The 27,101-nt window shown below is 46.5% G+C and overlaps 1 protein-coding gene across 28 annotated transcripts in view; it reads left to right on the forward strand.

Moving 5' to 3' along the window:
• The window catches only part of LOC147618507 (uncharacterized), a 161,372-nt gene that overhangs the window by 20,505 nt on the left and 113,766 nt on the right, over positions 1-27,101 (forward strand). For 25 of the 28 annotated variants that reach the window (XR_015262131.1, XR_015262129.1, XR_015262130.1 and 22 more), the window contains 2 exons: positions 8,144-8,461; positions 8,595-8,942. Coding sequence is in view for 25 of the 28 variants with exons in the window: in XM_086774959.1 (XP_086631085.1) it covers positions 8,144-8,461; positions 8,595-8,942 (666 nt within the window). In the remaining 3 variants the exon portion in view is untranslated. The remainder of the gene's footprint in view (positions 1-8,143; positions 8,462-8,594; positions 8,943-27,101) is intronic. The other 3 variants (XM_086774948.1, XM_086774954.1, XM_086774958.1) reach the window with 1 other exon arrangement.

The raw sequence follows: 27,101 nt of genomic DNA on the forward strand, positions 1-27,101 counted from the left end.
TTCATCACCAAGAGGGCTTGGGACCTCTGTTGGCAGCCAACAAACTTGTGTCGGCAGCCAGCAGAGAGACTTAGGCAGTAGGCGGTTTAGCATCAGTAAAGGTCAGCCAGGTGTGGGCAAGGCAGAGAGCAAAGCACATCATTGAATGCCTTTTTCTGTGAATATTCCATGTCCAATATTGGCCGACAGCAGGTCAGTTGGCCAACCAGCACCTCAGGGACATATATAAACATTCAGTCTTTATTTAGTTATTCATCAAGTCATCATTCATCCATAAATCATTAGAAGTCAGCAGCACTTCAAGGCCTGGTGGTTTGTCTTCATAGTAAATTCCCTTCCATAAAGAAAAGGTTTCCACTGTTTCAAGGCTGTGATAACCCCTAGTAACTCTTTGTCATATACATAATAATAATTTTTTGTATCATTCAACTTACGCCACGGGACTTCCTTCTTGTTGCAAAATTGCTCCAATGGCGAGATTACTGGCATCGGTGATCACCTCGAAGGCATCATCTCATGATGTGAGTTTAAGGACTGGTGCTTCGGAAGCCGCCTTTTGCAGAGCAAAGAATGCCTCTAAAGCCTTACATGTGACTGAAACCTTTTGTCTTCTAGTTTTCACCCCCTTGAGAAAATCTGTCAATGGTGCTGCAAGGTTAGAAAACCAATCCATATGCGAGCTATATGCTTGGCAAAGGCCCACGAAGGATCGTATCTCTTGGGCTATCTTTGGAACGTGCCAATCGAGGATTGCCTTTATCTTCTGAGAGTCAAGGCGAATTCCGTCGAAATGGGTCGCGTAGCCCAAGTACTGGACTTCCTGAACTCCAAAAATGCTCTTCTTTGCATTGAGTTCGTTGTCTTGCAAAATATGCAAGACCTTCTACACATCCTTCTCGTGTTGTTGTGTAGTGGTAGAAAAATAAGAATGTCATCCAAAAAATTGAATAGACGTATACCGATGAGTACGGCGAAGACTCGAGACATCATCTTGTTGAATGTTGCCGGTGCACTGGTCGAACCAAAAGGCACGATCACCAACTCGTAATAATCTCGGTCTGTTCGAAAGGCCGTCTTTGGGATATCGGCTTCGAAGATTCTGACTAGATGATAGCCACTTTTGTGGTCAATCTTGGTGAAGTACTTAGCACCGTTGAGTCTTTCAAGAATGTACTCTATCCTTGGCATGGGAAACTTGTTCTTGATTGTCAACTTGTTCAAGGTCGCTAATCCACATAGAGATGTGCGGTCTTATCTTTCTTCTGCACAAAAAGAATCAATGCAACAAATGGAGATGATGAAGGCTTGATGAAACTAGACCTAAGCAACTACGCTAGTTGCGTCTCCAATTGAGCTTCCAACGCCTTGGAAAGACGATACGGAAACTTATTGGGTTGCTTAGCTCTAGGTACCAAATCGATACAATGGTCTTCAGGACGAGAGGTGAGGGTTTGGGTGGAAGATCATCCCTCAACATGATGTCCTGAAATCGTTGGAGGAGTCCTGTCATCTGTGGTTCTAATGGAGTCGTGGTGGATGCCGATATTTGCTGTGGGCGGACATAGATCATTGCACACTCAGCTCCCTTTCTAATAGCTCTACTGGCCTGGCCTGGATGTGGGAAATGAGCGGAATACCCTCGATCCTCCCGAATGATAGCAGGCTCAGGCTCAGGCAAACCTTCAACGATCGTGATAGCAGGCTCAGGCGAACCTTCAACGATCGTGAAGGTGTCCTACCTCCAATCAGGAATGGGTGCATACTAGCAGAACCACTGAATCTCAAGGACCATGTCACATGCGAGGAGGGGTGAGATAGTGAAATCTCTCTAAAACTGAGCCTCTGGATTGTGAAGGCAGACTGTTGAGCTTTCTGGGTGATATGGGTACGTAGGCCAGGAGTGAACCCGTCTACGTCCAAATGATAAGGCACTAGGGCACATTTCATCTTGGTTGCCATCTGCAGAGAGATGGCATCTCTGCCGATGTCGAAGATAACAACAAATTGTTGCCCCTTCGTTGTGCCATAAGCTGTGATAAGACCTTTCTGAAGCTCCTCAACTCCACCCTTCTGCTTATCAATGAATACCACTGTGGGTACCGCATTCAAAGCGGGCAAGAGTTGAATAACATTGGTGGTTGAGGGCAGGGGTGGAGGGGGTGGTATAGCTACGGTGGTAGCCATTGTAGGGCTGGTTGTTTGCCTTCTTCCGCTTGCCATTTGGTACAATCCTTCTTTGCATGTCCTGTGTGGTGGCAGAAAAAACAATGGTTCTCTTTGAAGTACCGCTCCTCATCTGACTGTAAGAATCCTTTGGTAAGGCCCTCCTTGATCTTTTCTTTAGGGGTCTTCTTAGGTCCATCTTATCGCTCCTTCCGAGTAGAAGAGCTATTCTTCCCCTTCTTCTTTTGGTCTTTGTTGTTGGGAGTCCCCTTACTTGACCGTTGGTTAGATGCCTGGTTCTGTTGGGTGGTCTGCGTCTGCTTGCCGAGGTTTGGGGTTGACTGGAGCGGTCTTGGGCTTGCCTCCATTGAGCATCATCTCATGGTTATGCGCAAGAGTCAAAGCCCTATCATAAGTCTGGGGTTCAAAATTTCGAACAGGGAACCGAATGTTTGGATCCAATCCCCCAATGAGCTGCTTAAATTTCTCCTCCTTGGACTTCCCCATTTGTTGAGCTGATGTGATCACTTTGTTGGAGTAGGTGAGCACAAGGGAACCTTTTAGGGTTCTTCAAGATTTGTCATGTATTGCAGAGGTAGAAACTTGGTCTTCAGATCGGACATGAAGGTGTCCCAATCATAGTCTGGTAAGCCAGTGGAAGAATCTGTGAGGTGTGGGGCCGCTAGATGGACTTTATCTTGGGTGTTTGTGATCTTGGAGAGTGGAAAATGGGCAACAAACTGGTGAATGAATTGGGTCACAACTGAATGGTCGCACTTGCCGTGGTACTTGGTGAAGTTCGGTGAGGCATGGATAACTGTTGTTGAGGCTGTGGCTGGGGTTGTGGAGGACTGAGAAGGGTGGAAAGAATTTACTAGAATCCGGAGTGTCTGTTGGAACTGTGTCTTCTGGGGCCTGTCGCTCATGGTTCGCCTTCGCTTCGAGCTTTGCCCGTAGTCGCTCCTCTTTAGCCTTGCGTTTGGCTTTCTCTGCCAGCTGTTCGGCTAGTCTTGCTTCACGGTGTGAGAGCTCTGAGTGATGGCCTCTATAACACCACTAGACACCACCCAAGTGTAAGATATATTGAGACCAGAACTGGGGGATTCCAGATCATCAACTCCAAAGCACCTGCCAATCCTAATGATCTCCCATGAGTCCTTGTTAATCAAAACATATCCAAAACATCTAGGGTTATCCTCCTGCGGTGTTAGATCCAAGCACCTACCCCTCACTGATCCTTTCAACCCCTAGGCTCTCACCCTCTTCAATCCGCAGAAGAACACCATCCTAATCGTCCATTCCTTGATCACCTTTCATCCTATACCATCCCCCTACTCAGATCCAAAGTGTTATGTTGCTGAGATGGTTGATCCAGTCAAGTGTTCCTCACTTGTCTCCCAGGAGTTGTAGTTCCTCTCTCCTTTCCAGTCTCAGAACAACCAAGACTAATTGTTCCCCAACTGGACAATCTCTGATCCTGTACGCAGTCCTCTCTGCATCAAATCTGTCCCAAGTTAGCTCCCTTCCTGGCAGCTCAGAGAAGTCCACCTTCTATGTTCCTTATGACACTTGGATCCAAAACATTTAACACACAAGACCTATTTGTTGCTATGTCCCCCAATTGATTCTATCCAACTCAAACCTAAGACCACCCAGTCAAGAACCACCTATTCATTGATGATCTCTCTCAAACGATTTGTACAATTCAGGGATCCAAATCATGCTAGCAATCCCTGCTTAATCTCTGAAACCCATTTAAGCCCTTAAATTAAACCTGTATAATCAAGTATTCACTCCCTTTGATCATTATACACACAAACCCAACATTCAGAGTTCACAGTAGACACTACCCGCTCAAACATTAATACCTCAAATACAAGGTGTTCTAAACAACCAAGTTGTACTTTGTTACTGACAGATCAACAACAATTTTTCCTCAATTGAACCCTTAGAGGAAAGACAAAAACGATGACAAAAGTTATGCTTTTAATGTTGAACAGATTGAATCAAGTGAGGAAGAGGAAGCTCTCTGTGATGCATTCTCAGCAAGAATCTCTCAGCCCACAGCTGACACCAGCTTCAACCACCAGGGAACCTTGGGGAAGAGCCAAGTTCCAACAGAGGCAGTCCTATAAGTGCTCAGACCCTCCAATTCATGTAGTCCTTCACCTATACAGTCTACTCTGCTCTGGCTTAAAGTACCCCTTGGCCCAATTATTCAAATTCTCCTGCAATTTCTCTCACATCTTTTGATACAAATAACCCCTCTTCAATTCACTTCTGTTCTAGTTTGATGGTACTCTCCAATTTTCAATCCCTTGCTGCTCCTCGTCGTTTTTTTTCCCCCTCTACTTCCTCCTGCTGAGAACCATGCATTCCCGAATTGGCAACTCAAAAACTACCTTTCCTAACTAACACTTCTTTTGGGCTGTTCCCCGGCTGGTGGTACATCCTCCTAATGCCAAGTGGATTAGCACCTATACATGGATATTGGACATACATGGCCGTGCAACATCATTATGTACATGATCAACTATGGGACATTCCTAACACTTATCTTACATGCATTCATACATCTCCTAATATCTTCACATCATGACCATCCTATGACCATTCATAGCCATCTTCTCTTAGACTCGTATCCCCAATAGACCTCTGTTGCCATGTGAACAGGTTTCCATGTGGGTGTCTGTCACCAGCCTCGACATTTCCCAGTATGAAAGGGGTCTGGTGGACTCCATATTTGGAAAGTACAAGCTTTGGGAATGGGGGATTATCCTAGAATACAAAGGACCACACTCCTAAAATTTATGAGAGTTGCTATTTTTGGCCTGACTCCGATGGAAATTCTGTTCGTGTCATTACATCTAGAATTGAGCAGATACCAAGAGTTGGCAAAGTGCCTATGACAGAATGTCTACTAGTTGGGATATTTTTAGAGGTAAAGATTATGGGAGAACCCATCTCTTAGATTATGACTTGTGGCAAAGAAAGTGGATCAAAGTGAGACAAGTGGCCTCACACTTGTCAGAAAGTGGATCAAAGTGAGACAAGTGGTCTCACACTTGTCACTCCAGCTATTGTGTGGCTCTCCACTTGTCATTGTAGCCTTCTCTTGCCATTTTAGCTCATGGGAGGCCCAAATCTATAAAATGGAGCCCTCTCTCTTCATTTATAAAGGCTCTCTGACTGCACACTAGCCTCTACCACCGTTACAGGCTGCCGTAATGATGGCTACTCTCTTTCTCTCTCTCTCTCTCTTGAAGGCTGTCCATGAAGAATACAAGTTGTTGTGGGGATTGTTTTGGAGGCTTCCATTGCGAAGAAATATTGAAGGCAAGGGTATCTAATCATTTATTATGATTTCTAGCCATTGTACTTGTTGTACCAGTCCTTGTACTTGCTGTACCAACCACTGTACTGGCTGTATCAGTCCTTGTACTTGTTGTACTTGCTGTACCAGCCATTGTACCGACTGTATCAGCTTTTGTACTTGCTGTACCAGCCATTGTACCTGCTGTAACAGCATTCGTACCTGCTGTACCTACTATACTAGCCACTGCACTGGTTGTACCAGCCACTGTACCTACTGTACCAGCCATTGTACCTGCTGTACCGGCTGAATGGAGAGTTGTACTTGCTGTACCAACTCTATTGCATGAAGACCCGTGGTTTTTGGGAAAGAATCAGTACCTACACGGAGGTATATGGATTATATTGTTGGTTCAGCATTTCTACAGCCTGTGTTCTGGCTTGGTTGCCTCGTGTTGGGCTGTGTTATGGCATTTGTATATGGATAATCCGGCATCTCTCGTGGGGAGAGTAAGGCCCTTAAAGCTTGTACATGATTTTATTCTCCTTGGGTAATAAAATACTCTAAGGGGGGGGAGGTGGGGGGGTCGGCCCATTCGAGCAGCTATGCGGTGTCACACGTGCAAGCTCCATTTTCAGCATTTGTGGATGTTTTGTCTAGCTTTTATGTTTCATGCAAAGTGATGATGGATATATGTTAAGGCTGTGGCCATGTTTAAATGTTTTAATATGCATTGATGGTATCAACAAGTGTGTCAAAGGCCCTAGTCCCCCGGGCACTCACCGCGAGTTACAGTGTCAGATGCATATGACCATGTACCATTATCATGGACATCCTCAACCATAGCTCATTCTCATCACTCTCTACATGCACTCAATCAACTACCATCAAGCACCAGACTAGTAGGATTCAAAGACTACCTATAGCTACTTCTTCTCATATTCACACCTACTATGGACTTTTCTTTGATCCCTCATGCATACATCACCAAAATGCTTCTCACAACGGTCTTGCTCTTCCACTGTTCCATCGAGGAACTTTGTTCTTTGGGTGTCTCTTGCTGGGCCAAGGTTGCTTGTAATTCTACGAGTTTTTTTTTCATTTGGACTCTTTCTAGTTGAATCTGGTGTTGCCTTATCTGCTCCTTTAACTTTTGGTTGTCTTTGTCTTCTTTTTGCGGAAGCGTTTCTTCGAATGGTTCTTCTTCTTTAGTGATGTCTTCGGAGCTTGATGCCATGATGGGTGGGCGAGTGGTTTTTCTCGATCTCAGCTTTACCGTCCACAGGATGCTCTCACCCTAGGTTGCTTGATTGAATCATGTCCCAAGCTTTGATACCAATGTAGCATACGCCAAGCTAGGACCGTGTGAAACAACAAGGCCTTCTTTAAACCTGAGTTTAGTGAGCCTTTGGAGAACTGAATACAATTTGAACTGTGTCCACAAGACTGAGCGGACAAACTGACTGATTGACTGCCAAACGCAAGGACAAAGTGACCAAACACTGGGCAGAACTGTGCATTAGCTGTAGGCGATTGTGAAGCTATCTTCGAAGAGGATACACCGGCCTGAGACTGAGGGTTGGTGTGCCGAGAACTTTTGAAGAGGCTGAGCTTCCTTTACCTTGGGCTGAAAGCACAAGAATGTTGAGCAGTATGCAAGGGCGGGAGGCCTAAGCACACATGCTGGACTGTTTTGCTTGAGTCTTGATTTGATTTTTGATGATTTATGAACTGAGGGCTGAGGCACCTTTTATATGTCCAAGGGTATGCTGGTCGGTTGTCAGAAGGCTGTCAGCTTGTTTATTTCTACCATGACCTGTATTAATCAGCATTTAATGCTGAAAAGCGTGGGCTGGTTCTGGCTGCTGGCCGACTGCTGCCCAGGCCCATAAGGGCAGCCGATTGGTGCATAGGGGGTGGCTAGGGGTATTACCTACCCCTTCCAAGGCTGCCCCATCCTTGGGGCTGGCCTTAGGGCTGGCCCGTGCTATATGAGTGCAACTAATGCTTTTAATGACTTATACTCCTAAGGCTGACATCTACATGCACCTACATAATGATCACGTGTTGAATTCTCCAAAGTGGGTTAAGAGGACTGACCTGATAGACCTCTATGGCTTGGAGACTGACCTATGTAGCTTGTGCGTGACATGTCCCGGACTGGGGCTCACAAAGGGGTCACGGCATACGACAAAATATCCTAAGAAGGTACTACATCTGTACATGATTCTTGCACTGTTGATGAGCCATTTTGTCACCGTGTACCACAATGCATGGGTGCACGTGACATTCCCTCCAGCTTAGCTTGGTGGCAAGTTCATGGCTTTGAGGTAGTCTGCCAATAACTGTGGATAGTCGAGGAAGAATTCTAGCCAAATGGCTTCATGGGTGGATTTTTTTTTTTTTTTGAAGGTATGTATAACTTAAACTACACAAAATCTTAAATTCTCCAAACCTACTTTTGAATTTTCAAATTTCAGTAGTGCAAAATATAGTCCCCCAGGTCTTTTGCACACAACAGTGTGTGCACGGGCTTGCCCTCGAGTGTTTAAAATACCAGAACTCTAAAAATGCATTCATTTTTTAGTAATTCTTTTGTCTCTATGTTTTATCTTCGTTTGTGATGTAGCTTGGGCATTAACAAAATGTTTTATGACAATGTATCAGGACCTTTGTATTTGCCAAACACGAAAGTTTTGGGCTCTGGGATAGGAAGAGGTGTAGCTGGAAGCTACCTTGAATTTGTAATTTCCTTTTATGATGCTCTTAACAATTCAAATCCAAATGGAGAAGCTAAGGTGTTGATCACATTTTCACCTAACATGTTAGCCTCACATGATATATCTAGAACCAACCTCTCGGTAAGGATGAAGTACCGGATTACAAAAGCTCCCTTGACTCCCTATTCCATAACGATTTTAGCAGGGGTACTCAATGCCACATATCCCATTCCCGGAAGCCCTTTTCAAGTATATATTGAGTCAGGTTAGGGACTACCTTTTACAGCCATTCTTTAATGTATAACCTAGGCTACAGGATTTAATGTTTTGGGCACATCTCATTAACTTGCTTGATGACTGCTGATAGTCTTTGTATTATGTTGAAACTTAATTTGTAGGAACCGTTTCAACACTCAATTCTCTTGGAGGATGGCAAAATGATAGGAGCACTTTTGAAGTTAATAACATGGCGGAATTTATGATCACGCCTAGAGATATGTTCGGAAATGAAGTTTCAAGGAATACTACACATCCATGTAGTTGTAATTTTTCGGCACAAGTCTACAAGACAGGGAGTCCCACACCTATTATTGTGCGTGACATGCTTATTGTATCACTTACTAATTCAACTGTTGAGAAGCGGAGGCTAACATTCTCCTTACAAGAGGCTGGAGATTACTTGCTCCAAGTTGGAAATGTTTCAATGAACATACTGGGATCTCCTTTTTCATTTTCTTATGTAACAGGTTAGTAATAAGCGCTACTCATCTCAGTTTCCATGAGTTGTGTTGCTTTATGCATCAGCTCATGATGGGTGGGCAAACTTTGGGATAGGAAGGGCAGTACTGCTGAGCCAGCCCCTGCATGTTATCAGGTTGCCTGTTATCCATACTGGGCAGGGAAATGCGTGTAAAGAACCATCATGTGTGTACATTTTTCTGTCCTTCTATTGAGGAGAAGCCATCCTTGGGTACATTTGTCTGTCCTTCTAGTGATTTGTTAGACTCGTTTTGTATTGCATTTCTTTGTCAAGTTTCATGAAGTATAAGAACAAAGGCATAGACTCAGGCTATTTTTAGCCATTATGATGGAGTCTGGATACACTAATCAGGAGGCCACTCATATGAAGGAATGAAGTCCGTCCAGAGTTCAAGAGAAATTTTCTGTGGCAACTCATGGCAAGGTTTGGTCCACCGACGATGCACTAATCAGGAGGCCACTCATATGAAGGAATGAAGTCCGTCCAGAGTTAGAAGGTTTGGTCCACCGACGATGTGTGTGTGACCTGAGGCATTGGCTTAGTCTCTCTGATGCCATTTGTTTATAAAGACCAGCTATATGGACCCAACTATAGGAGCCGAGAGGTAGTGTTCTGACTAGGAGAAAATGTTGAACTGTAATTTCACCCTTAAGACTCCATGGTACTAGGAATGTAAGCTTGTTTATAAGTAGGTGATGCTTCAGAGGTAGAAAAACTTTTCAAGTCTGTATTTACCTAAGCGTCTTTTGGGATTCTCAAGTAAACCCATCGGCCTTCTTCCACGATTCTAGTTCATCACTTTTGGTTAGCATAAAATTGCGCTTTATCATGCACACCCTTTATGCTCTCTTGCAAACTGCAACATCTCTTGTTGTTGTTTCAAGAAGTCAACCGTAGCCCCAACTCGGACTTTCTCTAAGTCAATCATCCACGTGGCTCTAGGTTGATAACGAGAAACTCAATACGAAGGCCTTTGTGTGAATATATGCTCTTATGTGTGTGTGTGTGTGAGAGAGAGAGAGAGAGAGAGAGAGAGAGAGAGAGAGAGAGAGCATATCTTGATACAGAGTTCTACACCCACTATTGGGCACTGATGGCGTTAGTGGGGATGTCGTAGTATCTAGTCCATACTATGCATAATGGAGTTGATAGTTATATAGTCTTGTGGGTTGACTACCATGAGTATATAACATGCACGTTCCTAAAAGGTGAATTTGGGCATGTTCCTGGTTTCATCTAGGTATATATATATATATCAGCATATAGGGGCTCATCTTAGTAGTAGAATGCTTAGCACTATTGTAAGCAAACTCTACTAACTAAGATACTCTTCCCAATCAAACTATCTCACAGAGACATATGCATGCAGCATGTCCTCCAAGGTTTGATTCACATGCTATGTTTGTCCATCAGACTCAAGGTCGATGAGCTCATACTCAATTTTGTGTCCAATTTGTAGCACACCTCTTTGCCCGAGCACGCCTAAGACAGTGTACACCACAGTGAACACAGGGTCCTCTCTAGGACAGTATGCCCTCAGGAGTTGTCACAAGCTAGGAGAGACGTGAGCTAAGGGGCGCACACATAGCTCGCTAGCACAAAGAACACACAGATATGAGCAAGAACACAAATGAACAAGAACATAGATGAGCAAGAGCAGTGAGAGTGGCGAGAACACCAAAACATGAAAATAGACGAGACTAGTATTGCTAGAATGATCCCCATCACACAATCCCATGTCCCTTTGTACAATGTTGCTTGGCCTTTGGACTAGTCCAAGGGTGACCATCAAGTGGCCCTGCCAACCATCAGTGCGGAGCGTGGTGTTCATCAAGCGAGCAAAAGAGACAAGTGGTGCATCGTTGTAGTGTCAGTGCAAGTGGTGCGCTGGCCAAGGTGTCAATGCAATGAGCTGGACTGGTCCAAGGTAGCTAGCACTTTTGTCCGGTCCAAGGTGGCATACAGATGCCACCCTGGCTGCCCATTCTTGCGGCCACCTTGGTCCTTCACTTTTGGATTGGACAAAAGTGCCAGCTACCTTGGACGGGTCCAGCTCATTGCATTGACACCTGGGCCAGCGCACCACTTACACCACTTGCACTGACACTACAACGATGCACCACTTGTCTCTTGTGCTCACTTGATGAACACCACGCTCCGCAGTGATGGCAGGGCCACTTGATGGTGAAGTGACAAGGCGTTGAAATGTGGCCGGTGTGTTGCACAAGCTGAATGCCATCTTTCAACGCCTTGTCACTAACACATTTCGACTCCTGAGGGCATACTGTCCTAGAGGGGACCTGTGTTCACTGTGGTGTACACTGTCTTAGGTGTGCCCGGGCAAAGAGGTGTGCTACAAGTACACTAAAAATTTGGCGATCCTGTTGGGGAACTCTACTGTTTCAGGAGTTCTTGTTGAGTCCATGACAGTATAGTGTCTGCATGCACAATACACGTTCTCTGTACGGCCAGTCCAATCAAGAGTCCTCCCTACTGCAAACCTTGGTAACCCTCATCTTGGCAACAACCAAGGTGACCAAGGTAACAACCCGGGCAACAACCAAGGGAAACCCCAACTGAAACCTCTCTCCACAGTGTTGGGCTTGGTAAATGTAAGACTTCCCATCTTCAAAGGCTCTGCTTCAGAAGAAGTAGATGACCATGTGCGACGTTTCCTCTCTATGTGCAGGAGAAGAGGCTTGGACAAGGAAGATGCCTATGTGGCTTTCTTTCCATTCACACTTGAAAGTTCTGCAGATAAATGGCTCAGCCAATTCCCAGCTGATCATTTTGCAGACTCGGCCACTTTGAGGGACACCTTTGTCCAAACCTTTAGGCCGGGCAACTATGAGGACCGCATTCTCCAAGGACTGGGAACTCTACAATTACGTCTTGGAGAGACAATATCTGAACTCATGACAAGAACCACAGTGTTGGTGGCCCGTCTGCTGGCCTACCCTGGTGATTTCATGGTGCGACTATGGGTGTTACGAGCCTTGCCTCGGACCACCCAACAAAAGATCCGGGAGAGTAAGCCGGCGACTACCTTGCTGGAGTTTCAAGAGCTAGCTTCCCAGCTAGAAAATGCTAGGCAAATGTTTGAAGGCTCAACCTCAAGTGCTGTAACCTCACTCTGGAAGATCCAGTGGCTATCCTCAAAAGGGAGCTGGAAGCGTTGAAGCTTCAAAAGACACAAGAAGAGGGCATTAACCTCCACCGACTTCATGTTTCCAACCCCACCTGCTGCCCATCTAATCTCAGTAGCAAATGAAGCACCACACACGCTCCCCATCCCATCTTCTTCCTTGGGTATAACCCCTTCACCACTCTCCTCAACACCAACTCAGCACCTCACCACACTGCAGTTGTCACCCGTGCTCAATCCAAGGCCATGGGGAGCATAGAACCATTAGTCGAAGAACAAGAAGAAACCTCTTCGCCTATTCATCATATCTTGGTGGATCACGGATTTTTGGAAGCCTTCAAAGAGTTACAAGAGGGTTCCCCAATGGTAGATACACCTGCACCAAGAGTCCCACTTTTGCCCGGCACCACTACATCAGCTTTCTCCATGAGGACTCTCCTTCAAAAAACCCAAGTTGGGGTGTCCATGTGCCAATTGCTGGGCATCAGCCATATTGCTAGACAGCAATTGGGATCACTTCTCCACCAAATGGAACAAGAAGCCTCAGTAGAATCTCATAGTGGTGGGCAAAGGCAAGACAAAGGTAAGTAGATCGCAAGGTGCATGGGAGTTGGTTCATCCAGTACCTCTCTCCGAGATTACCGGAGTCCTCGGCTCACTGTGGTACACCTCTATCTCTGGTGCAATAGTAGTGGAACTTCAGATCACTCGCCGGCCAACTTTTGTGTCCACATGGCGGACGAGCGTGAAGTGCAACCCCTTGGGTTGGTGGAACGAGTCGCAGTACAAATTCAGGATACTACCTTCTTACTTGATTTTGTGGTTATCAGGCTTCCAACTGTTAAAGGTGCTTACTCCTTACTCATTGGCAGACCTTGGTTAAGAGGTGCCGGTGTGCTGCATGATTGGGGGAGAGATAAGTTATACCTTCCTCAACAGTAGGGCTCCACAGAATTCAAGTTTGAGGAGGGACCAGACCAAGGCGTTCAAGGGATCACAATCACATCCACATTATCCATCCCAACCCTCATTGAACCCGAAGAAGGTATAGTACCTTATGGTGAGGACTCTGAGTTATTGGACTGCTTGGAAGCTGCCCAGGAGCTCACATGCTACATGGTGGAATTCTCAGACCTTCCTTCTTCCTTGGAACCATCAAAACAATTTGAAGTGGTTGGCTTGGGAGAGCCCATTACAGACCGGCGTTGGAGCAAGAAGTTTACTCAACCACCTGCCACCCAACCCACCAAGGCCGATAGTGCTACTTTCCATCCCACTCGCCCACACCGACAACAAACTGATGATTCCCTCATGGAGTCTGTCATCCATCCTGAGGAGCTCCCAACTTCCTGGAAAAAGTAGTATGGGGATTTTCCACTTGACCACACCCTGCTCATGACCCAACTGCCCTCTACAAAGCTGCCGATACAAGTGAACCTCTCCCCATTACAACGTGCCAAGATCTAGTTAGGGAATATAATCTTGGCACTTTAGAAGATTCTCATCCCATCCTGCTAGCATCATGGGTGTGGGATCACCCCACCCTCTTGGACCAAGCCACCTCTTTTTTTCATTCCTTCAAAGATGTGTTCACCTGGACCTACAAAGATCTAGATGGGGTCACCATTTGGCCACCCAATTGGTCCACCCGTGCTTTCTTATCATGTATGTACATTGGACTGGTGTCCATGGTAGTTGTTTATGTTGGGGATTGATGCCACTCATGTGATACTGTGGACTTGGCTTTCCATTGGGACTTGTGCTTCCGTGTAAATGCCCGGAAATGCTTGGTGGAATTGGTGTTCCATTGGGTCTGGTACCTCGTGTACTTGCCTGGAGCGCGTCTATTTTGGTATAGTCTCATGAACGGGGATTGTCCATACCAATGCTGCATTGCATAGCATCTTTATGTGCTATTGGTGGCTCACGGAGAAGCTCTCACCGAATCTTGTTAGATCATGGGAAGAGTTAAAGGAGAGGTTCTATGCTCAATTCTTGCCTCCCAATGCATTGAATGAGATAACAATGAAGTGGGATTGGGTGAAGCAAAATGAGGGGGAATCGGTAAATGCATATGTACAAAAGTTTTGGAAAGTGCTTTTGGAGATGTCTCCATTTATGCATGTCACCGAGGCGGAAAGGAAGAGAAGGTTTCAATCGGGATTGCAACCCGTGTATAAAGCGGGACTACAAATGTATCTTGGTCATACCTTGCACCAACTAATCGCAGCCCCCACCGCCACCGAGCAATTGGAACTCAAATTTGAGTTGATCCAATAAGGCTAAACCCTCATTTCAAGGCAAAGAGAGGGCTATCCAAAACCTGCAAAATGATGGACAGCCACCTAAAAAGGACCAAAACCAAGATAAAAATGGTCCAAAGGCTGAAAACAACACTACCAAGAAGCGTCCCTTCAAACTGAGAGACTATGGTCTCACTTCGGAGCAGAAAAAGTAATATATGAGTGAGGAGAAATGCTTTACTTGTAGTAGCACCGAGCATATTGCAAAGGCATGCCCAAACAAGAAGAAGCGTGACAATGCAAATGCATCAAAGCCTAATGTGCATATGGTTCCGGATATGTAGGGCAAACACTTCACATGATAGCAAAGACAGGGTTGTATGTAAAGCTTGGGGATAGCTCAAGGATCAGCCCGCTTTGTTCATGTTTGATGATTGTGCATATGAAAATTTAAATATCCACACAGATGGCAGCTGCTTTGGGTATTGAAATGGAGGACATGGGTCCTCAAATTGAAGCAGGGGCTGCCTTTGTTGGTAGAGAAGTGCAGTTCATGCCTTTTTTTGGCAAGTTGCGCATACATATTCAAGGTATGTGGATCATGAGGATTTTCTTGTGGCACCTTTGAATGGTTGTGATGTATTGCTTGGAAAGCCTTGGCATACACGTATTGATCCGTGCAAGGCTTACAAGACCAACAGGATCATCTTCATGCATAAAGGCTGAGAGCATGTAATTGATGCTGGTGAAGAGGGTGATACCATTCCCCTTGTATCTCATGTACAAATCAAGAAAGTAATGAAAAAGAGTGTTTTTGCGTACTTGATTTTTGTGCGAGATCATGTTGAGGAAAATAATGTACATGTAAACACTCTTAGTAATGATAGGCTGAAATTTTTGCAAGAGCACAATGATTGTTTTGCTGATGAGTTACCAAATGAGTTGCCACCTGTACAACCGGAACATCATCGCATTGATCTCGTGCCAGGTAGCTCACCACCTAATAGGCCAGCCTATCGTGTAAGTGCATCCCAAAAAGAGGAGATCATGAAGGAGGTGAATGAGCTTCTTGAGAAGGGTTTGGTTCAGCCAAGCTCTTCCCCATATTGTTCACCTATCCTCTTGGTTCAAAAGAAGGATGGATCCTTTCGTATGTGTGTGGATTATAGAGCTTTGAATAAGCTTACCATCAAGAATCGGTTTCCAATTCCACGCATAGATGACATCCTTGACAAGTTGGATGGATCGGCATGCTTTAGCCGAATCGATCTCAAGAGTGGGTATCATCAAGTGCGTGTAGTCCCTGAGGATGTACACAAAACTGCTTTCAAGACAACATTTGGGCTTTATGAGTATCTTGTTATGCCTTTTGGTCTTACAAATGCCCCGGCTACATTCAATAGAATGATGGATTGCATATTTCGTGGGTACAGGAAATTTACAGGTGTCTTCTTTGATGACATCCTAGTCTTCTCGAAGACCGAAGAAGAGCATAGAGCTCATTTGGCCATTGTTTTTGAAGAACTCCGTAAGCATAAACTCTTCATAAATGCAAAGAAGAGTGAGTTTTTCTTGTCAGAGATAGTGTCCAAAGATGGAGTGCGGATGGATCCTGCAAAGATTGATGCAATTTGGAATTGGCCCGAATTGAGTTCGGTGCATGAGATCCGTAGTTTTCTTGGATTATGCTCTTACTACCGCAGGTTCATTCGGCACTTTGCATGGATTGCTTCTCCTTTGCATGATTTGATAAAGAAGAAGGCCGTGTTCAAATGGACTAATGCAGAGAGGGATGCATTCCTCAATTTGAAAGATGAAACTACTCATGGTCCAGTGTTGATCATTCTGGATTTGCAAATGCCTTTTTGTGTGGAATGTGATGCATCTGGAAATTGCATAGGAGCTGTCCTTAATGAAGAGGGACATGCCGTGGCTTATGAGAGCCGTGGATTGCATGATGCAGAGCTATCTCTTGGCATTTATGAGAAAGAGCTCTTGGCTGTAATTCATGCACTTACTATATGGAAATATTACCTTCTTGGGGCTGATTTCACTGTGAAGACAGATCACCAAAGTTTGAGGTATTTTCTTACCCAAACTAAGCTGTCAGAGCATATGAGGATGGCCAATTTCCTCTCTATGTTTCATTTTCAAATCTTGCACACCCCGGGAAAGAAGAATGTAGTGGCTGATGCATTGTTACGAAAGCCGTATGTAGCAGCTATCTCGGTTGCCTCTCATGGGGACTTGTCTACCATGCGTGATTTGCATTATACGGATGCTGATTTTGCCACTATTTGGACTGATTTGATGGCTGGTCATGCACATGCCTCATATGTGATTAAAGAGGGTTATCTCATGAAAGATAATTGCCTATGTGGTGTTAGACATGAGGCAAAAGGTTTTGGATGAGTGCCATGCTCCTCCATATGCTGGTCATAGAGGCATAATGCCTACTACGCACATGATTGAGCGGTATTTCTTTTGGCCAGGTATGCGGAAGGACATAGAGGCACATGTACGTGCATGTATCACCTGTCAAAAGGTGAAATTTGATAGGCAAAAAGCACCAGGTTTGCTTCAGCCATTGCCTATTCCCACGCAGCCATGGGAAAGTATTACAATGGATTTCATTATGGACTTGCCACGGACCCAACAGGGTAATGATGCAATTTGGACAATTGTGGACAGGTTTAGCAAGCAAGCTCACTTCTTGCCGGTCAAAAAGATCATCAAAGCTGGGCATATGGTTAAAATATATCTTGCACAAGTGTTCAAGCATCATGGAATGCCGAAGTCCATTGTGGGGGATAGAGATCCTAGGACTACAAGTCTCTTTTGGCCGCTGGCGGGCCTTATTTGATAATATGGGCACCAAATTGGACTTCTCATCAGCTTATTATCCTTAAACGGATGGGCAAAGTGAGGCTGCAAATTCAGCCGTGTTGGATGTCTTGAAATGTTATGTGGCGGATCAGAAGTCTTCTTGGGAGAAGTACTTACCGCTTGTGGAATTTGCATACAACAACACGGTGCATGCATCTACGGGGGAAAGGCCCCATTTGAGATTGTTTATGGTAAGGTGGTTTTGCCACCAATCCTTCGCACAAAGGTGAGATATTTGCAGCTGATGAGTATGCAAGAGACTTGGAAAGTTGCTTTTGCTCAGGTGCGGACAGCCATTGCAAGGTCACAAGACAAGCATAAAAAGGCTGGTGACAAGCATAGAAGGCAATTGGATGTTAAAAAGAATGATTGGGTATTGCTGAAATTTGAGAAAGCAAGACTTGCAAAGAGGCCTAGCAAAGAGGGTGCATATCCTAAGCTTGCAACCAGGTACTATGGGCCTTTTCGAGTGATCGAGAAGATCAATGAAGTGGCTTTCAGATTGGCATTACCTAGTCATTGGCACATACACAATGCTTTTCGTGTGAGTCGCAAGTATGTAGGGCCGGAGCCCAGTGAGACGGTCATTGAGAATCCACCAGAAGTGGATGAGCTTGAGGAGATCTTGCAGTCAGAGCAGATTGTGTATCACAAGGAACGCAAGCTTCTGCAGGCAAAGTTGTGAGGCATTACCTTGTGAAGTTTAAGAACTATCTTCCCATTGATGCTAAATGGGTAGATGAAGAGTTCTTCAGAGATTGCCCGCATGTGCTTCAGACATATTTGGATGCTTTTCAGTTGCGGACAACTGTTTAGAAGCCGGGGGGGATGTCTCCATTTGGCCATCCAATTGGTCCACCCGTGCTTTCTTATCATGTATGTACAGTGGACTGGTGGCCATGGCAGTTGTTTATGTTGGGGATTGATGCCACTCATGTGATACTGTGGACTTGGCTTTCCGTTGGGACTTGTGCCTCCGTGTACATGCCCGGAAATGCTTGGTGGAATTGGTGTTCCATTGGGTCTGGTACCTTGTGTACTTGCCTGGAGCACGTCTATTTTGGTATAGTCTCATGAACGGGGATTGTCCATACCAATGCTGCATTGCATAGCATCTTTATGTGCTTGCTTGCAATTGAAATTGCGTGCTGTCTTCATGCTTGCTTGACCAATGTGTAGTTCTGGGTAAGGGGGTGCCCGCCCGCGAACCGTGCGTGTGAAACTGTCTGCTGACATGGTTATGTGGCATGTGATAGGTGGTAAGTATTGGTCATAAACTTGGCCCTAGGAGTTAGCACTAATTTATAAGTGAGTGTGTACACACTTCATTAAGTTTTGGGCGACCAAAACTCACTTATAAATTATGACCAGCCCGGTGTTCACACACACTGATGTCCCGAGGTGGACATAACCCAATGTCCACCGCCTAGACCTTATCCCCTTTGTACAAAGGGACTAACCAACCATATGTCCACTCTAGCTTGCTCCACAAAGCACCTGCCTGCCACCTACACAGGACAACTCACCACCTCTCTCCTCCTCCTCTCTTTAGAGATTGGCACCTCCTTCATGAGGGCTGTTGGGCTGCATTTTCTGCACATTCTCCTTCCCAACTCCCTTTCCAAGCTTGCTAAGGTGATTTTCAAGCTTCCAAGGTGTTTCCGGATGCTAATCACTCTCCTACACACTCCCAATGACTGAAATTCAGCAAAACAGCTCTCTTTATTGCTGTAATTTCTTGTCTTTTTGCTGAAAACCCTAATTTCAGCCCTCCTTTCTCAAGTTGAACCATAGGGGAAGCTTTCCCAAGGTTCCCTTCATCTTCTTGAAGATTTTTGTCGCGAAGAAATGTGACAAATCGAAGATCTCAACACTCCAAGGACTTCTATCGCGAAGACTTCTGCTGTCATCGACTCTACTTGCATTTGGTAAGCTTTTATGCTTAAATATGGAAGCAAGTAGCAGGAGGGAGGAACCGGATTACAAGATCACATACCGTGTGTAGTGTTCTCTTGTCCTACGTGCTCTCTTGTAGATTGTTGCTACCGTGTGTTGGTGGAACAATAGAGAGTAGATGGTAGGGAACATGGGCACTTGAGAGAGTAGTGTGGATTGCAAGTCTACATCGACAACCACTTGTTTGCAATACTGTATTCATATGCATTGGTATGGAAATCTGGTCAGAAATGCCCATGACACTATGTACTTGATTCTCCCAAGATCAATATACTTCATTTGAGGGAGGGGTCGACCGTTCCGGCTCATTGTGTGTCTCTTGTCAATTCAGCAATTTGTATTTGAGCAAGTGTCCATCAAATCTTAGTGTATTTAAGTGTATTGATTAGCATTGTGTTCAACCAAGTTACAGATGGTGTGCCAACAGACATTGGGGTTCTCACCATTTCCCTCCAAGAGGGTACCAAGCGAGTTAAGGGGCCGCGCTTACAAGCTCAATCCAAAATATGTAGAGGCAATCAAAGTGGAGTTGGAAAAAATGGAATCTGCCAAAATAATGTCTCCAGCGGAACACTTAGAGTGGCTCTCTTCAATGGTCATCACGCCCAAAAAGAAAACAAATAAGATTCAGGTAGGTGTTGATTTCCGTTCTCTCAATAAAGCCACCATCAAAGATGGGTTTCCTCTCCCTTTCATGGGCTGGGTTTTGGAGGATGTGGCCGGTCACAATGTCTACAACTTCATGGATGGGTTTAGTGGCTACAACCAAGTGGCAATCCATTCGGCTGACGGGGCTAAAACAACCTTTGTTACACAATGGGGCACATACTTCTAGAATAAGATGCCATTCGGCTTGTGCAACACACCAGCCACATTTCAACGCCTTGTCACTACCACACTCCCTCTTGGTTTGACATCTCCACCAGTTTCAAATGTGGATACCTTGCAGCTCCGGCCTGAAATCTGCACTTCACCACCCTCTTCGGACTGGGCCAACCCAGGGCCGTCCACTACAGCCTCACCTAGAACCGGAACATGTCTACCTCTTCCGCTACACATGGCCGAGGGCAGAGAACCTCATTGCCATTGCCACGGATGACGACGTTCCGGTGGATAACATTGATTTATCCTCTCCTTCCACCACCACCCCTGACGGCTCCCCCTACTCACTTGGGTCTGACATGAACGACCCAACCTATGTGCCATCGGATGAGGAACCTGAACCACCAAACCACTTGCCACAGGCTACCCCCCCTCCTTCCAATATTCTCATCACCCCTTTCCAAATCGCCCCCTACCGCAACTCTAATCAATACACTTTTTATATTAACTTCCATGAGCCTAACCCATTCCCCCTCTCCATTCCCTCTTCCCCCCCTCTGAGCTCACCACACTCGGCCTGATGGGCTACCATCCAACTTCCTCCTGCCGATTCCCACCTTGTGCACCTCTCTCATCTGCAATTTCCCTCACTTTGATCTTGCCAATAACCTCACTCGTCGTCTCTTTGCCATAGCTATTTCCGATATGGTTGGCCCCCCTAACCCTTCCGTTCATAGGTGCCAGTCCAACATCCTCATCATTGGCATTCCTGCCATTGAATTGACCGCCTCTACTCTTTCTCTTATTACAGGTGATAGAGCTTCTCCTCGCCACTTGTCCCTCTTCGCCCTTTTTCATTACTTCTTTCTATTCCGCGACTTACCCACACACCCTCGCCCACTTACTTCTTCCTTTGCCACAGAGGCCTTCTACTGCTTATGCATGGCCAGACCATACCCCTTTGGCCACTTCATCTACGAGGCAATTTGCAATAGATGCCGTAGATTCCGTGCCCGTCACCAGCTTCCATCCATCTCCAACTTTGCTTGGCCTAGTGTCCGCTTCTTAACTTATATTCTGCACCAAGTATTAAGCATTCATCCTGTGCCCCTTCCGCCCCCACCTGCTCGGTGCCAGCGAGCTCATGCGCATGTCCATAGAGACCAGCCCCAGCGTCCTCGCCAATGTCACCGATATGCCCCTTCGTCCACAAGTATCTTGGTAACCTTTGCCCCATTCAGTTCATCCACAGCTTCATCCACCATCTATGCATTTTGGGTGACCACACCAATGGTTTCACCTCAAGAGAGGAATGCGGCTTATCTACTTGCCAATCTCACTACATTGACTTTTGCCGGTCTCACTACCTCACCACTCTCCCCACCTACTGGTCCTGCACCCATCACTTCAGCATAGGACTCTTTTCCTCTTCTATTCCTTCTTGACTTGGAGCACACCCTTCAATTGAGCCCACAGGTCAGTGATGCTTCTCTTGCACCTATTGGGATGAATACCTCTCTCGGCCTTGCTTCACACCCACCATCTTCATCTCCATCCTCACCATTGGCATCTTCTTCGGATTCTGGAGCATCCTCCACATCTCGGGATCCCCAAGAATCTCCTTTCACAGACGCTACTCCTGATCCCTTTTGGGATGTGCTACCCTTCACCAGGCTTCCGCACATCTTGGATCTTCCGCGTGCTGCCTGTGCCCGCTGCTGCGCAACTTCGACAGTGTGTCCCTTGAGGCACGCATCTACTTTGAGTACATCACAAATTATTTCATCCTACTATCAGAGGAATGGTCCGGGTTACATGGAGAGCTGCGCCGCACCAACCACCATCCAGCAACTATGCTCTCAGGAAGTGACCCGGCTTCATGAGGAGATGACACAGGCTACTACTACTATTACGCAACTTCATGCAGAAGTTACCACTCTCCGATCTTCTCTTACCGCATCCCAGCATCATGTTGCCACGCTGGAGATGGAGCTTCAGTTTGCTAGGTCACACCTTGCTACGGTGGATGGATCTTGCACAGCTTCCCTCTCTTAGGGAGCAGGCCGCTCAGTTTCAGGTCGTGCGACAGACTTTGCAGTTTGGTTTTGGGGGCCTCATGGCCACACCTGTTTCCAATCCCAGCTAGAGTCAGAGTGCAGCTGCTAGTGGACCCTCATCTACAAGGCAAAATGGCTCTACCGCTCCTCACACCTAAAACCTCTAGTTTGCTTTTGGTGACTATTACATTCGAAGTTTAGTATGTAGGATTTTATTTCATTTCATTGTATATATCACTAAACATGTTGATCAAATTATCTCTATTTTGAACTCATAAATAACACCCAAACAATGCTGTGCAGTCCCTAAGTCTGCCGCACATCTAGGGCAAGTAGGTGTTGCACTGAAAACCGATCTCCACCGATTGGTGGGGAGACCACCATGTAAAAATAACCAAAAGAAATGAGAGATCTGGCTCCTTTTGTATGAATGCCAAAGCCTATGCCAATATCTCCACTGTATCACTGGAGAGATATCATAACTCTCCCAATGAGGCCTGTGAGTAGGGATCCTATGCATCTGTCGAGTGAGGAGAAGCCTGGCATTCCGGACCGTGAAACAAAGGGAAGGCTTTTCAATGGATCGAAAGCATCAATCCACTCCCACTCTCCTGGATCCCACTGAAGATATCTGATAGGACTACCACCATATAGCCACAAACACCAAGAGCCATGAGTCACTATCTGAGGAGAAGGGTCAATGAACCAATGCTTCCCCGAATGACCAACAATCCTCACTAGACTAAGCCTAGTATCTGGGATGATCCCCTCCATGCTACATCTCCTCAATCTCCCTCTAGGCATGATGGAATAAACGATGCAATTTGTAGTCTCCTGGCCCAGGAGAGCAATGAACTGTAGAGGTATGCCTATCCTCGAAATGACTCCCAGCAAACTTGGATGATAGTCTATATGAAAGGTCCTAGAAAGCCACTCATGCGGAATAGCTGCAACAATTTGATCAATACGTATGCGAGAGCCCCTAAGATGCTGAATGGATGCAGCTTTTCGATCCTCCAGAAGACTCTTAAAGGTCTTCCAAGCAAAAACTGTGTATGCACATCTCTCCCATCCTGACCACTGCATGTAAGGAGATGCACCAAGTGGCCGACCGGCCTCATCCGTGATGAACTCGTTCCACATAATAGGTTGTCGGTCAGCCTCATCCAAAGACCTAGGAAGCCTTTCTTGCAAAAATGGTCTCATGATTCTCCATGCTCTGACAATGGCTGCAATAAGAGGAGAAGATGGTGCCCTAATATCACCCTCTGTGAACAAAAACCGTGTGTTGGGCAACCAATCTCTCCCAACATGGGGTGTACATCTGGAAATCTGAGACAAGAAAAATCCTTCCAAGGCTCAGACCTGATACCATTGCATACCTTTTATGCAGGGGAAGACTACTATAGGCAATACCCCACCATTGAGGATGAGAAGATGAGGCATGCCCGCCGCCTCAACATTCGAGTCACAGGTATAGCCGAGACACCCGACTCCACTCCCGAGAAAGATGGACAGCTTCTATGCATGAAGCTCGGCTATATGGAAGAGGACCCTCTCCCCTTCACCAAAGCATGGAGAGCTGGGAAAGACTCAACACGCAAGCGAGCCCTCATCCTACAGTTTGCAGGAGAGACGGAGAGAGTCACCTTCATGAGGAAGAGGGTGATTCTACGAGGATTACAGGGAGATCCCATCTATTTGGATGACGACCTTACAAGGATGCAGATAGAACACAGGAAAACATGCATGCCGAGAGTCCTACAGGCCCTAAAATAGGGCAAGAGAGCATTCTATCGCGATGGCCGTGTCATCATCGATGGCAAGGCCACCGATTAGCACCAGGTGGCCTATGGGACATCGGTTATGGAGGATCCAGATTCACAAATACACATAGCAGTTTGGTACTGCAATGGAGCACTTTGGACACATCCTGGGAGGATGGAGGAGGTCATGGATGGACGGGACATCATACTACTTACAGAGACGCACCAGAGCCCAGAGAGGGGGCTACCCAAAGTAGAGGGCTATCAGTGGGAGTTTACATACAGGGGGACCACATGGCAGAGCACATCGAGAGGATCTGGAGGTATAGCGGTACTCTTCAAGCAAGAGCTACAGGAGTGCCTATAGGTGGTAGCACGTGACCAGGAGGCTAGATACATGTGGAGTAGACTGCAGCTCTCAGCAGACAGGGTGTTATACATTGCTCTATGCTACTTCTCTCCTAGAGGATCGAGATATGCCATGACAGCAGAGGAGGAGAGTAGAGGGGAGGAGGAGGACACAGGGCCATTGGGAGAGTCACCGTATGCAGCCCTTTCATATGAGATCATACACTACTCCAACTTGGGGGAAGTCCTCCTTATGGGGGACTTCAATGCACGGACACAAAGCCGACAGTGTGACATTTATGATTTCGAGCAACCCGAGGTGATGCACGCACTAGAGGTGGAGGACACGGGAGCTTGTAGGGTGTCAGAGGACATGGGGCCGGATAACACTAGATATGGTCATCACTTACTTGAGCTGGGAGTGCGACACCATCTCGTTATTTATATTAGGATGGTAGGATTTAGGAGTACTGACATGCTTTCCACGATCAGGGGGGTAGCACAGTGGACCACATCATGGGGTCCATGGACACCACATAGGCAGTGACATCTTTCACCATCCCCCCCTGTCCTATTGGTGCGGATCACACGTACTTCTTATTGTCACTGGCGAGCTCCACACCAGCACCCACACAGCCCACACAGGCATCGCATACAACTTTCTACTTCACCCATGACTTGGCAGACATATATGAGCATCATGTATATGACGGGCTATTCCAGATGGATCCCCTATCACCTCTAGACACTCACCACCCAACTGTCATCTCTACTACATACGGCCGCCACCCGCAGCTTCCCCCATCATACACACATTGCACACACAGATAGATCTGGGAGCATGCCCCAGAATTGGTGATATGATGATGAGTGCAGAGAGCTATATAGACACCTCCGTGCGCAGAGAGCACTCGGGACCATTACACAGAGACAGGCGAGCCGGCAGATGAGGACCCTCATACGCCGTAAGAGGCGTGCATATGAGGAAGCACAGTACTGGGATATATACCACCTACTCATGAGCAGAGATGTAGCCACTGCATGGCGCAGGATGAGAGAGCCTCGCCCTCGTACCCCGATTGAGGATCCACACACATGGCACACATATGCAAAGAGCCTCTACCATATCCCTCAGCAGCCGCCCATACCATAACCATAGGAGTCCCCCACCTCTACTTTCTTTACCGCCTCGATGGTAGAGAGAGCTGTCCGCCGGTTACAGCATGGGAGATCGGCTGACCACACAGGTATACAGAGTGAGCATCCTATTTATGCAGCTGACACACTGGGACCCTTTGTTGCTCACCTCTTTAATAGGGCACTAGTGGAGGGCCTACCAGCTGAGTGGACTATGCACACCATCTTGCCTCTCCACAAAGCGGGAGACATGCTAGACCCCATCAAGGCCATGATTTTCCACACCTCAGGGCCGGTTCGACGAGAGGCCATCTTCACACTAGCAGGAGGATAGGTAGAGGTGGTAGACTCATATGTGTACCTGGGGATTACATTTACGACTCCGCCAGTAAGATTTACTATCGCACAGGCAGCCAGGGATAGACTCACACGAGGGTATGTAGCTCTGGCCATGCTACAGAGACAAGTGGGGTGGTTGTTTGACACACTAGTCACCCTTGCTTTGATGTATGCTGCAACAGAATGGGCACCTGGGCTCGCCACCTCCACATGGTCTCAGATAGAGAGGCCTTAGATTGCTCTCACGGATGATCCGCAACAAACCCTCCGTCTCACATGACATTGTCCGGACGGAGTTTGCTGCACCTCCTATGCTAGTAGAGGCCCTCTTCCAGACGATCTGCTTCATACAGAGGATCAGAGATATGCCATCAGATCGACTCTCACATAGAGCTTTTGAGGCATGCAGGCAGCTCGTAGAGAGTGGAGATAGGAGATCATGGTATTCACAGATGATACAGTGGCTCACTTAGCATGGTCTCAACATAGATCACCTGCCACCTTTCCAGTATGATATACATGCACCACACATCCAACTCTCTCACAGTGAGAGGAACAGAGTCCTTCGGCAGGATTTATGGCAGCGATACACTCAAGAGACTTGGATTACACCCAGTCAGCAGCCTCTACCACTGAAGATGCTACACTACACAGATCAGTTTATGCGTATCTCAGCGGAATGGATTCATACATAGACCTGGATACATGGATGTGTACATGCCTCACAGTGCCCAAGTGGCGATTGGCCAGCTCAGAGTGTCATCACACCAGCTTGAGATTGAGGTAGGTAGGGCAGCACGGATCCCCAGAGGAGAGAGGATATGTAGACTATGCCAGGAGGAGGTTGAGAGTGAGGAACATTATGTATGCAGATGCAGAGCATATAGTGTCATTAGAGAGAGATACACCACCATCTTCAGTGGACATCCCTCACTCCGCGAGATCATGGAGTCCGCAGACCAACGCAAATTTGGCTAGTTCTTGTTAGAGACATAGCGCCACAGAGAGACATTGATACGGACTCATACCGCAGGGAGAGGTGGGCGACAGCTCCAGCTCACTGATTTCTTCTAGAGATCTATCCAAGTGCCTACCCTGACACAAGAGGGGGTTACACTTCAATGCGCCCCGCGGATGTCCGAGCCAGATGGAGACCGAAAGCTCCAGGCTACCAGACTCCTAGACTACATCAGAGGGAGATCACAGAGATACGGGCTCGACATCAGCACCATATCCAGGAGCGGCTAGCTCACTTAGACTCACACCCGGAGATCATGCTCCGAGGTATTTTTGCCTTGCCATCGCCTATGTATCACATATTACACCCCCATTATGGTACTGGTTGGAGCTAGAAAGATCTGCATTGCATTCTTGTATACCCTACGCATATAGGTTGCATACTGAGCCTCTAGCAGTAGTGCTCCATCCATCACACCCCCCCACTAG

The sequence above is a fragment of the Cibotium barometz genome, chromosome 35, assembly GCF_041138505.1.
Source record: "Cibotium barometz isolate CiBa-2024 chromosome 35, ASM4113850v1, whole genome shotgun sequence".
NCBI lineage: Eukaryota > Viridiplantae > Streptophyta > Polypodiopsida > Cyatheales > Cibotiaceae > Cibotium > Cibotium barometz.